Raw genomic sequence first — 12,053 nt, 5'->3', positions numbered from 1 at the left:
TTGCACATTACATTAGTATCATGCTTGATTTTGAGGAAACTTGTGTGTAGTCACATTTCATTACACATTACATTAGGAAACTTGATTTGTAGGCTTTAACTGTTACACATTACATTAGTATCATTACAAAATGTTGTTGAGCATTTGTGTTGGGTGTGTAATTAAATGTGTTGGGGTTGTTGTACAGGCACCTTCTGGTGGAGCTAGGCAAGGGTTTGGTCGTGGAGCCGGTGGTTTTGGTGGTGGTGCTGGTCCAGCTGCTGGATCTGATCTTCCTTGAAAGGGAATTTATGATCCTTTCTTGTTTCTTTTTGGTCTTATTTAAAGGTTACATAGTACCTTTGATTTGAGAACGAATGTGTCTTTGAGAACTTTGTTTCTTTCTTAAAACCATTTTCACAATATGATTGTTTTTTACGTTAGAATTTTATGAAGAAATATTGGATCGTGTCATGAATCTTTTATATTCCCTGCCATCCCTTTTAAATTCTCCTAATTTTTTTTTCCGGAGCTTATATACAAAGCGACCTGTCTACATACATGGGTTATAACGGTTTATAGATACAATTAGTAATACATATCTCAGAGACCCAAGCAAGTGACGAGCTTCAACACAAGACAAGACCATAACCGAAACATCAACTACTGTCTTGTAATTCCTCGAGGAGCAGTTGTCTTAATAGTCTGTCTTTTTCTCTCCTGTTACATCAAAATGTTTGGACCAATCTTTTTTTATTTGCACGAATCAAAGTAAAAGAGAAACCCAACAGCATCATTAGTGTTAATGGTTCCTCAAGTCCATTTTGGAAGCTGGGAGAGGTTGGGAAAAGCAAGTGTTAAAAGTAGTTACATATATACATTATCTTAATGAAGACATTGGTTAAGTCCGGCGGGATCTTGTCGACCTAAGACTCTCTATGCAAAGAGATGGAGACGAATTGGAAACAGCCACGCATATGAGATAAGCATTAGAGCTTAGAGGTAGACGAGGTTGTTTGTGCTTACGGTTTATTTGAAGAAGCATATAACATGAACTTGTTTGTCAAGAGTTCAACAACTGATCAGGAAGTCATTTGCAGGTTATGTGACAAAGGTTTGATGGATAAAGCTGCTGTTATTGAACTATAATAGCACACCTAGTGTAAGCTGTGTGGAGTAACCCTAAACACTTGGGTTGTTTTGGTTACCTGCATGTTCATTCATTCATAACCCAAAACATTATTGTACAAAAATTAAAGACAGGAGAAAGTAAAATACAAAACCCAACAGCATGAACAACATTATATGTTGTTCTTTATTAAGTAAGATATTCTTCTACGAGTGTCTCGAAGCGTTTCAAAACTTGACCCCTCTCAATGTTTCGCCTTCTCCTCCTACTTATAAATATTGATTCTAGACTAGCCTTTCATTTGCGGTAAGTCTCGACCTGTTTTCAGCAAATCGACGGTTGTCTAAACCAATTTGTTCTATCCTCCTTGCCTCGTGCAGGTTTCTTGATTTGGACCGAACTTGGGACATAATAGCACAAAGGTGTCCGACAGTAGTTTCTTTCTGGTATTGCTAGATCTAATTTTCTCAAGAATTTAGCCTCTCTAATAGTGGTAACTATAAATGTCTTGGGATAGTCTCCATGATCAAAAAAGCAAAAACTTTCTAAGTGCGGGCTTAAACATATTATATGTCCCTGGGCAAACTAAAAAAAATACCCCTTAACCTATAGAAAAACTTACTGATTTTTTTTAGGTCTCTTTGGTTCATATAATTATTTTTTTTGTGCCCCTTTCTAGCTTATAAATCTTTTTTTTATGTCTCTTCCTAGCTTACAAAGTTTTTTTTGTGTGCCTCTTTAACTTACAAATTTTTTTTTGTACCCCTTTTTAGCTTACAAAGTTTTTTTTTTTGTATCTTTTAGCTTACAAATTTTTTTTTGTGCCCCTTTCTAGCTTACAAAGTTTTTTTTTGTACATTTTTAATTTACAATTTTTTTTTGCTCCTTTTCTTATAGGTATATGGCCCTTTAATTTATGTACCCGGGGTGGTCGTACTGCCCGTCCTCCTAGTTAAGCCGGCACTTACTTTCTTCACCTCGTCGATGAAGAACGTAACTGGAAAACATATCTTATTACGCATATCCACCATTCTCAAGAACTTACTCCACGACACCATGTTGGCCTCAATCTTAGTCGTAATCCATATCTCAAACTCATATTCATATTCATATGAATTGTGGTATCGCAATAAAGCTGCAAGCTTCTCTTCTTTAACACAAGATAATATCACATATGTATATCCACGATCCCTAGCGCCAAGTGGCAAAGGTAAAAGCGGTCCAAATCTTTCTCTTGTAAAATCAAAACAAATCATGTGACGGGGCAATCTTGAGGAGCTCTTTTTTTTAGCTGGCCAGTAAGTGTTTCCCTTAACAGAAACCCCACGGTCCAAAAAAGGTATATACCAGTTTGGAGTGACATCAAGAGTTGTCCAACTTTTGCAAGTTAATCTCACTGCTTTCCTAAATCTTTGGGGAACCCTAGAAATAATCTCCTCTATCATATCCTTTGGAAGATTGGAGATCATCGTCGCCATGAGTGGTTTTTTTTTTCTTCTCACCATTCAGAAACCCTAGTTTCCTGTTCCTCTGTTTTCTTGCGGTTAAGAAAAAGTATATATCAACTGAAGATACAAAATCCCTAAACGAAGCTGGGCCAATCGTGGGCTTCAGAATCCACACAATATGACATGTCTTTAAAAATAAAGCTCAACAAAGTTTGATAGACAATCATATTGCAAGCTAAGGCGTTATTTGCGGATGAGGAGTAAGGGAAAGGAGACAAGTTGTTGCTCCTCATGTTTATAAATTATAACTATAATATGTGTATTATCAATGGCTTGTGGAAGCAGAACGATATGTAAGGAGGAGCCGTACAAATTATCATCAGGTGCTGTGGTGTAGTGGTTATCACGTTTGCCTTACACGCAAAAGGTCTCCAGTTCGATCCTGGGCAGCACCATTTTACACTTCTTATAATTAATTTTTTTAAGAAGCTAGTTTTTCTGCTCAGAGTTTACAGGAAGAAGATCTTTAGCATTTTGAAACATTTGCAAAAACACAACCACTCCTATCAATGTTCTGCTCATGTATAATCCTCACTTTCAAAAGAGTTTACAATGTAACACAGTGTTGACGTCTTTAAAGTATCGTATCAGTGTCACCACCTCCCTCTTGAGCACCAATTTGAAGTAGAATCGATTTCAAGAACAATGAATGATTTAGCTTTGAACTTGGAGGAAAGTCTCTTCGGTCCACTTTTATCTCTTAATTTACTCATCGGTTTCCTCGTACAACTTAATCAAACTGTGTTTGGTTTCGATGGGCATAGAGACTTCACAGTTGACCAAAACTCAAGCCTACCTATGAAAGACAAAACTACAAAACTACTCCCATCCAAATATAATAATAATTCTAGATATTTCAGAATGTTTAATTTAAAAATTCCTTAAATTTTATGAAAACTAGGCCAATAGCACGTGGGCTAAAAATTTATTTATCAAGCTTTTACAAAAATATAGTTTATTCTTACATTACCATAATAATTAGTTTTATTTACATTATAATTAGTTTTATTTATATTAAAAATATAATTTTAAAAAAATATATATAATTTTAATAAAAACGTTAAAAAAAAATTTGGAAAAAAAAAAGATTGAACAAGAGAGAGGGATCAGATTGGTATAAAATTGGAGCGCCCAATTAGTCGTAACAGGCTTTGAGCGGTACGCTCATCACGCATTTAAAGCGAGATTAAACCCATTCCTCATTTCCCCTTTAACTTGCCTGAAGGATCATACTTTTTCACCTCACCACCTCTTCTCCTTTTATAATAGGCCCACGACCTTCTCACCCCTCCACCCAAGCGATGTGGGACAAAACATTTAATCTCACCATCACCTATGTGCTTCTTTGAATAGTCTCTGTCTCGCTTGGAGGGTTCCAAAGACTAAGTAGTTCATGATTCATGAAGATCCAAAAAGGTTTATTTGGTTTTTACTTTCGTTTATATTACACAAACTGAGTTTTTACAAAGATAATCATAAGCATAACATATCAAAGAAGAAAGCAGCTAATTTAATGTTGAAGAGAAGCTAAGACTGAAGATACAATGTGAAGTGAACCCGTGACTATAACCATTCCTGAGTCACTACTGCTTGTGTCATCGCTGAGAATCTTATAGGCAAGCTTTAAGGAACCAAACACAGTTTTGTTTTCTGAAGTTTCCAAAGACTTTAATCCCAATTCATCAGCAGCTTTTATCCATGATTCCTTCAAAACCGCACACGCTGTTGATCTAACCTTACCTCCACCAATGTCAGCTTCTGTAAGAACCACTGCTTCTGGCTTTAGACCGGAGAGAAGTTCTTTTGCAAACGACACATGATCTTTGTCGCTGGCCATTGCAACCACAAACACCAATCTCTTTTCTGCAAAGTCCCTCTTTATCATCTCCTTTAGAGCTCGCGCAGATTCTTTGGTGTGAGCTGAAAAAACAGAACAAAGTTTGATACAGTAAACCGATTCAAAACAGAGACACTATAAGCTATTACCAACCTCCATCAAGAAGCACTGTTGCTCCAGGTAACTGTAAAGTCTCTGCTTCTTTTGGTGTCAAAAACTGACTTCTCCCAAGTAAACGAGTATTCTCTAAACCAATCCTAATTGCTTCATCTGTCACTCTCAACCATCCTGATTATTCCATCCAGAAAGTAACAAAATCTGTCAACTTTTTAATTTTTTCGTTGCTTTATATGAACAAGATAGAGAAATTCAAAGTGCTTCATACCTTGCTCGCGAAGACAAAGAGACGCACATGTGGCAGTAATAGCATTTTGGAGCTGGTGATGTCCAAGCATCCGTAGATTTACATCACTAAGCTCAACAATCTGCATTATTATATGTATACTTTCTTGATATATTAAGAATCACAAGGGGGGAACTTCTTGCTTTTAATAAAGAAATAAAAGGTTTCTCAAACTTACAGGTTTGTCATCTTTCTCGTGTTGTATTACGATGTCACAGGACTCACAAAGCCCGATCCCATTTCTGTTGACGATACCTTTTATTGAAGAACTAGATCCAATATCAGATGCCAGAATAACAGATGACGACATTGATGCTGCTTTAGAACGAAGAATGCCTTCGATATGAGGAAGAAATGGCCCACCTAAAACCACCTACACGTTTTATAAGAACACATAAAACTCGATCTATCAATGTGCTTGTAATCCAATGGTTAAAAGACAAGCAAATACATCAAAACCACCTAACTGGACGACCGTGTTTAATAATTCCAGATTTTGCCTCAGCTATACTTTCCAAGGAACCTCCGAGGGCATCCATGTGCTCTTCACCTATCGTTGTTATGACTGAGGCAGCAAGATTTGAACTTTCGATGAAGTTTGTAGCATCTCGAGCTCCTCCTAGCCCAGCCTGATGATACACAAACAAATAAAACAGTTAAGTAGTCTACAAGAGAGCAAAAGCAAGTCTCATTAGATTATCTAATGTAATAAAAATGAGCAAAATCGCTAACCTCTATAACTGCAATGTCAACATTTACTTTCTCAAATAATGAAAAGGCTATCCCAGTGAGAATCTGCAAAAGAGATACATATTAATTACACTTAAGCAATACCATGTGAAGTAAAAAAAAATCTACAAGAAGCTTTGAATTGGTAACCTCAAAATGACTCAAAGAACCATTTTCCTCTTGAATAGACTGATCAAGAACCGGTTTGATTGAATAGAAATGATCATTAAGAGTGGAAGCAGAGACAGGATCTCCATTACAGGAAATACGTTCTTTGATACTCATAATATGTGGACTGCAATCAAAAACAAAAGCTCATGAATGTGAAATCACAAAAGATTCAAACTCAAGATCTAACAGAACCTTCATCCAAACGCAATACTTTACCTAGAATAACAACCAACTGAATACCCTCCAGCACGTAAGATATTGGAGAGAAACGCAGACGTTGACCCTTTACCCTTTGTTCCAGCCACATGAACTACCTATAATCACTGCCCTCATTGTTAATCTCACCTTGAAACATCAAACCAAAATATGCATAACACAAAAAAAAAACACAATCCAAATTTAAAAGATGAGACCTTTAAATCAACAACTTCCAACAATTACAAGTGTCTTCATCAATCCATCAATCTCTAGTTACTACTCAAATCTCAAGATGAGACCTTTAAATAAACAACTTCCAACACAATTACAAGTGTTATCAATCCAGAGGAGAATCAGGGTACAAAAAAAATAGAAACATGCCAAATCTAAAGATGAGACCTTTATAACTTAGAGATCAATAAGAGAAATGGTTGAAAATTGCAAAAGCACGAACCTTGTAATTGGAATGAGGGTTACGGAGGCGAATCATGAGACGTTTCATTCGACCGAGATCAAACCCATCACCAGAATCAGTTCCAGCTCCTTTTGGTACACCTGCTTTCTCATAGTTCTTGAGAGATTCTAAAAACGCCAAAAAATCACTGAGCTCGGGGTCTTCGGTAGAAGAGATGGTTGACATATTTCGAATTGAAGTAAAGTTTGCTGAGGATAGTGTCCTGATCCTCGGAGAAAGCTTGCAGTTGGAAATGGCACTCAAGTGACTCCACATTGCTCTCATCTTTACAATCAAAAGTCTCTCTCTCTCTTTTTCTGCAATTATTTGTTCTTACATCTTTACAATTGAAAAACTCAAAGACTCTTCACTTCTTCATTTTTATTCTTTCTTTCTTAATGGGCTTGTTTATAATTTGGGCTTAGAGCAATTATATCGGTTATACTGACATTTAAATGGGTCAAAAGATTTAAATAATAATAGTTTAATTTAATTAATTTTTTTTACTCAACCAATAAAACATTGACAGCTGTAGATCCAATGTCTTAATAGTTTTTTGGCAGAGACAGATTTCTTATCTCTCCACCTTTTTCTTATTTTTTGTTTTTTCATTCTTCAGATCCTGCATGCATCAGATATGTACAATGGACATGCCCTTATGATCTACAACAAGTATAAAAGACTTAAATGTAATCAGTTACATCAGGCCTGGACGTTCGGAATTTTGGTTCGAATTACATCGGATTTTTTGGATTTCTAATTTTTTGGATTGAGATGTACAGAATCTGATTGTTTTACAGATCGGATCAGTTCGAATTCGTTTGGATTCGGATCGGTTCTTATGCTTTTTTAGAATCCAAATTTAAACCGAATTCCTTATATATACCATTCAGAAAGTAAAACCAGAAAGTTGGAATAGATTAGATAGATGGCTAGAGTGTGTTGCCCTTAACCATAAGGTCTAAAGTTTGAGGCCTTTTCTAGTGATTCAAATTTAAAGTTTTTATAAGAGGTCCGTTTATAGCTAATGGGCTCCTAACAGAGGCCCAAAAATAATATCAGTGTCCAAACCCAAATGTATAGATTAACTGTTTATTCGGTTTAACGGATAATCGATTGGATTTTAGTTTTACCGAAATCCGAATCACAATCAATATAAAAGCTGATCGGTTTTAACAGAAAAACCGAAACCGATCTAAATTGAGTTTTTTTTTTATCGATTCGGATTGGTTTGTTCGGTTCGGATTATATGCCATAACTAGTTACATAATTATAAAGTAGTTACAAAAACGTTGGGATTTTCTTGCTTTATAATCAGAATTTAACCTCAGGTTTGTGACTTTGTGGCCAGATTCCGTAAAGTAAAACTCATTTTAGCATGTCTAAATTGCAACCCTTCAAGATTGTTAGTTTTTGTTGTTTTAAAATACAAATAATGATATAATTAATGGTTGGTGAAATGTATAATCAAATCTAGGAAAATGATGATTAATCAAGAATAAAAACATGTGATGCTGTTGTTTGTTCTACTTGGAGAAGAGGTTTCGAATTTTGATGATGATTTTGACGACCAATAAGAAGAACTCGGCCATGTTGCTTAATAGCTTCAGGTAGCTTGCCATTACATGGTTTATGAGTGGCGCCAAGAAAATTGCATAAATTCTTATTGCTGATTGGATTAAAGCATAAGGTTTCTCCAAAAACACTGAAATGTTGAAAAATTAGAATAAGATTTTAACAAAACCTTACAACTACCAATTTTGAGTTAAATGTGACTTTTTTTTTTTATATACAATATAATGAAAACTTACACTCAGCTCCTTTTGGGAATTCGTCGAACAAGAACGTGATGTTCTTTAACAGGCTCTGAACCAAAAAAAAATATAAGTAACAAACTAATAAAGGGTTTGAATATTATAAAGTATACAAAATAATAACTCTCATCCATATTTTTATTGTAAAAAGTGAGAAAACTATTTTACCAGTGTGATTCCTCCCGGTTTAATTGGCGATTCAATCAAAATCTTCGCGTTTCTGAATTTGTTTTTTGTTGTTAAAATCATTACAAGATTATTTGTTTATTAGTATAGATTTTAAATAAATAAAAATTGAGATATAGCTAAAAAAAATCATTTTGATGATATGATTGTCAAAAAAAAAAAAAAAATCATTTTGATATATATTGAGATATACCTTATAACCAATCTTCCTCCTTCGTCGGTAAATTCATAAAAGCTACATCCTCTTGTAAAGGGTATTTTTCGTCCTTTCCATTCTTCATAACAATAAGCAAAAGATGAAAAGAAGACGAATTAATGAAAGTATTAAAATCTAACTAAGATAGTTAATTAATAACGTAATACTTAAGGCAATATGCATTAAGTGATGTACTAATCACGTACCAAGATGCCAATTAACAGCAGCACTATGTCCATCTCCTTCACACACGTTTTCAACACAAAACTTTACGTTTTGTCCCATACTCTTCACAAGTTCTTCAAAGAACTTCATAGCTTCCTGCAAACATATATTGTTCATTCACAAAACCAAATCTTGAAATGTAAAATATACACATTGCATAGATTTAAAAATTCGCCGATAGTTGTCATAGAAATATTCTTACATTTTTCCCTTGAAAAGGCTTAGAGAAGGAAAAATCATCGATAAAACAATCGTTGGAGATGCAACTTCTTAATTGATCTTGATTCTTTTCGTTTATAGAGGAATAAAATTTCATAACAGCATCATACCCAGAGATTTGATTCGACTTAGGATTAGTTTGATCTAAACATGAAACCACGGTATTTCTCCTTGAAGCATACTTATTTATCATCTTTCTTGGATCATCCTTGATTGCATTGAACCGGCCGGAATGTTGTATAGAAGGTAGATCTGGTTTGAGCCGTGGAGTTTTGAATTTGGTGATGAGATTTCTCGTAACTATTGGACTCATAACATTAACCATGGAGGCCATTGTTGTAATATGAATCGCTTAATTAGCATGCGACAAATAAACAATTTTGTAATTTTTTGGTGGAGATATTTAATTATGGTAAGAGAATGTGAAGATTGGTGTTTGCATACGATTCATATATGATTTGTTAAAGTAGGTTTCTTGTGAAGTTCTTTACTTCTTGTTCTAACCTTTTAATGTTCTTAGTTACGTACTTTATGTAGCAATAACTCTTAGCATATCCCTTACTATAATAATAAGATATATTAGCGTATCAAGAGATTTAAGCATCTACTCCAAAACTTCTCGGCTTGTTATTGCATCAGCTGGTTCAAATTGTATACTTATAACTTACATAGACTTATATGATCACAAATTATTATTCTATCGTCTATATTCTTCTTATTCCTCACACCAAGCTTCCTAACATGTATCTTTACTGTTTCTTTATTAACACCAATTTATCTCCACTCGAGTCCAAATACATATCTGAGGAGATTTCTAAGGAAGGTGATTCATGGTAAAGAAAGATCACTAACTAAATCAAAGCAAGTTCAAGATCAGTCTCAGGCCAAGATCACAGCTTCAAAAGGCAAAATTTTAGACCATATGTATAAAGTAATTAAACTCGGTCTCTAACCGAAGAATTCAACATTGATAAACGGCCTACCATTTTCACCATTATAAAGTGTACTCTGTGCTCTCCTGACGTCGTGTGTCATTGTCGGCAAAATATTCAAGTCACTTTGTTGGACATGTCATGCCCTGATGCCCCAAAACATTATTGTAAGGGCACATTTCAATAGTCTTATTAATACAAAGGATTGGAACAGTACAACCATAACAAAACATCTTATATCTAAATCACTTGACTCTAAAAGCGTCGGTACATGCATTGTAATCTAACCAAATACTACTTAACCACCACATTCATCAAATTTAAGTTGAAACACCGGTATTTAATTTTAAAAGATATTTTTAGGTCTTCATTTAGGGGAAAATGTAATAACAGAACCCATTTGATCATAAAGAATGTGGTTTCCACAAAAGTAGCTAAAATTAAGGTAAAAACAAGCAACAAATTTAAAACTCTCTGATGAACTCAGAGATGTCCTTAAGAATTTAGGATGGATGTGATAAATTTGCCTCGTAGCCTGCAACAACAACACCACCACCCATGACCCCTATAATTCATAAATTCCCCCCAACATTTCTAGTTTATTTCTAAATCAACCCCTATAATAAATAAAATAATACTAGCTCCCCCCCCCCCACCATCCCCAAAGTTTTGCTACTACTACCGACACATATTTTCCACTATGATCCATACACGTGTCCATGTAAAAAACTACAATCGTTATCACAGTAAAACAGAGAAAATATTATTTTTAGACTTAGGCAAATTTGATTGAGTGTGTATAGTTTTGTCGGAGGTTTGGGTGTAAATACACAGTAAATTACCACACACACAAAAAACAAAAAAAAAGGGTTCAAACTCGATGGTATATTTTATAGCTTAACAGAACTAAAATCTAATAATAACATATAACTTTTGTTTTTTGCTAATATGATTGCAAGATCAATCTGATAGTAACAATTAGCTGTTGATCAGTATCTAACTTTTATATATGAAAACAAAATATATTTATCACGATTTAGATTAGATTTTATATTTTTTAGTTGCTTTTAGATAATAATGAAAAGTATATTGTTTTCTTTTTTGACGACTGTATTAAAAGTGTATTTTAAATTAGTAATATATAAACGGACACTAATCTCTCATACCCCTATTCATCAAAACAATTTCTCAAAAACCTCTCAATGGTAAAAAGACAATATTACCCTTAATGAAGGTTGTTAAAGGTTAAATATAATTAAATCGGTAAATGTTCAACGAAAAACACAATAGCTCAGTGGTTGCGAGTTCCATGCGCACCCGCGCGCCCAGAGTTCGAATCCTACTATGCGGAGTACAACTAGGGTGCAACTGGTACAACTAGGGTGCGACGGGTACAACTAAGATGCGATGGGTACAACTGGAGGTACAACTAAGGGATATCTGGTACAACTGGATGTAGTTGTACGTTCAATTTTCTTTTCAAAATTGTTAGAGGGTAGTTTCGTCATTTCATTAAAGAAGGGATAGTGAGAATAAGTGGAGGTGATGCAGAAAAGAATTTCTGGTATAGGGGCACCAGAGAATTAAATCCATATATAAACTAAGTAAAAATGAGTCTCTTTCACGATAAGACCTTTTTTGTTTTCTCTTTTACATAAATCAGAAACAGAGCCACTGCATGTTCTTCTTTTTCTCTTCAATCTCACTTTCTTCATAAATTTTGTTTCCATCAAAATATTTATTATCAAATTATTTTCTCATTCCACAATTTTGATTGAGTTTTCGTTTTTTTAATTTGGTTCTTGAGATGAAGTTGAATAACCATAAAGATCCGTCGGAGAAGCTGATGTGGGAACGGACTTTATCCGGATCCGGTTCACCGACCCGACCCGTTTCCAAGCTAATGGTGACGCTCCTCCTCCTCGTCTCCGCCACTTACGTCGTCTACACACTCAAGCTCATCTCCAACTCACGTGCCTGTCACGTGGAGCCATTCTCCGCCGTTGTTCGTCGACTCAACGACATCGTGAACTCATCTCAGCCGTTGATTCTCTTCCACTCAAATCAAACGGC

General features: G+C 34.9%; 3 protein-coding genes and 1 non-coding gene across 5 annotated transcripts in view; 2 read left to right on the top strand and 2 right to left on the bottom strand.

Moving 5' to 3' along the window:
* Positions 2,939-3,011, top strand: TRNAV-UAC. Its single transcript has one exon. It is a non-coding gene; the product is annotated as a tRNA-Val (tRNA).
* On the bottom strand, positions 4,018-6,754 carry LOC104730143 (dihydrofolate synthetase). Its single transcript, XM_010449252.1, has 9 exons — positions 6,409-6,754; positions 5,973-6,070; positions 5,736-5,880; positions 5,589-5,651; positions 5,324-5,485; positions 5,035-5,229; positions 4,839-4,938; positions 4,607-4,741; positions 4,018-4,536 (listed from the first exon to the last, which is right to left on the bottom strand). Exons 1-9 carry the CDS (start codon positions 6,691-6,693, stop codon positions 4,127-4,129), a joined length of 1,593 nt encoding a protein of 530 aa, XP_010447554.1. The 5' UTR covers positions 6,694-6,754; the 3' UTR covers positions 4,018-4,126.
* LOC104730133 lies at positions 7,766-9,519 on the bottom strand. Its single transcript, XM_010449240.1, has 6 exons — positions 9,032-9,519; positions 8,811-8,925; positions 8,602-8,683; positions 8,391-8,442; positions 8,220-8,274; positions 7,766-8,113 (listed from the first exon to the last, which is right to left on the bottom strand). The coding sequence occupies exons 1-6, from the start codon at positions 9,380-9,382 to the stop codon at positions 7,935-7,937; spliced, it is 834 nt and encodes a 277-aa protein (XP_010447542.1). The 5' UTR covers positions 9,383-9,519; the 3' UTR covers positions 7,766-7,934.
* The window catches only part of LOC104730116, a 4,929-nt gene continuing 4,464 nt past the window's right edge, over positions 11,589-12,053 (top strand). The window contains exon 1 of one of the 2 annotated variants that reach the window (XM_010449226.2): positions 11,589-11,886. In XM_010449226.2, the coding sequence (XP_010447528.1) occupies positions 11,788-11,886 (99 nt within the window). In that variant the 5' untranslated portion in view covers positions 11,589-11,787. Of the gene's footprint in view, positions 12,044-12,053 lie in introns of both variants that reach the window. The other variant, XM_019236221.1, reaches the window with a different exon arrangement.

The sequence above is a fragment of the Camelina sativa genome, chromosome 2 (assembly GCF_000633955.1).
Source record: "Camelina sativa cultivar DH55 chromosome 2, Cs, whole genome shotgun sequence".
NCBI classification, from domain to species: domain Eukaryota; kingdom Viridiplantae; phylum Streptophyta; class Magnoliopsida; order Brassicales; family Brassicaceae; genus Camelina; species Camelina sativa.
This window is presented reverse-complemented; position numbering and strand designations above follow the sequence as displayed.

Bases quoted from the DNA above. Each gene is read 5' to 3' on its own strand.
- LOC104730143 (XM_010449252.1), bottom strand. From the start codon at position 6,693: ATGAGAGCAATGTGGAGTCACTTGAGTGCCATTTCCAACTGCAAGCTT. The intron at 5,486-5,588 runs GTTAGCGATTTT...GTGTATCATCAG, and splicing joins TTGACATTGCAGTTATAGAG to GCTGGGCTAGGAGGAGCTCG. The intron at 5,230-5,323 runs GTTAGGTGGTTT...TAAAACGTGTAG, and splicing joins TTATTAAACACGGTCGTCCA to GTGGTTTTAGGTGGGCCATT.
- LOC104730133 (XM_010449240.1), bottom strand. From the start codon at position 9,382: ATGGCCTCCATGGTTAATGTTATGAGTCCAATAGTTACGAGAAATCTC. The intron at 8,926-9,031 runs GTAAGAATATTT...ATATGTTTGCAG, and splicing joins AGCCTTTTCAAGGGAAAAAT to GAAGCTATGAAGTTCTTTGA. The intron at 8,275-8,390 runs GTAAAATAGTTT...TTTTTGGTTCAG, and splicing joins AACCGGGAGGAATCACACTG to AGCCTGTTAAAGAACATCAC.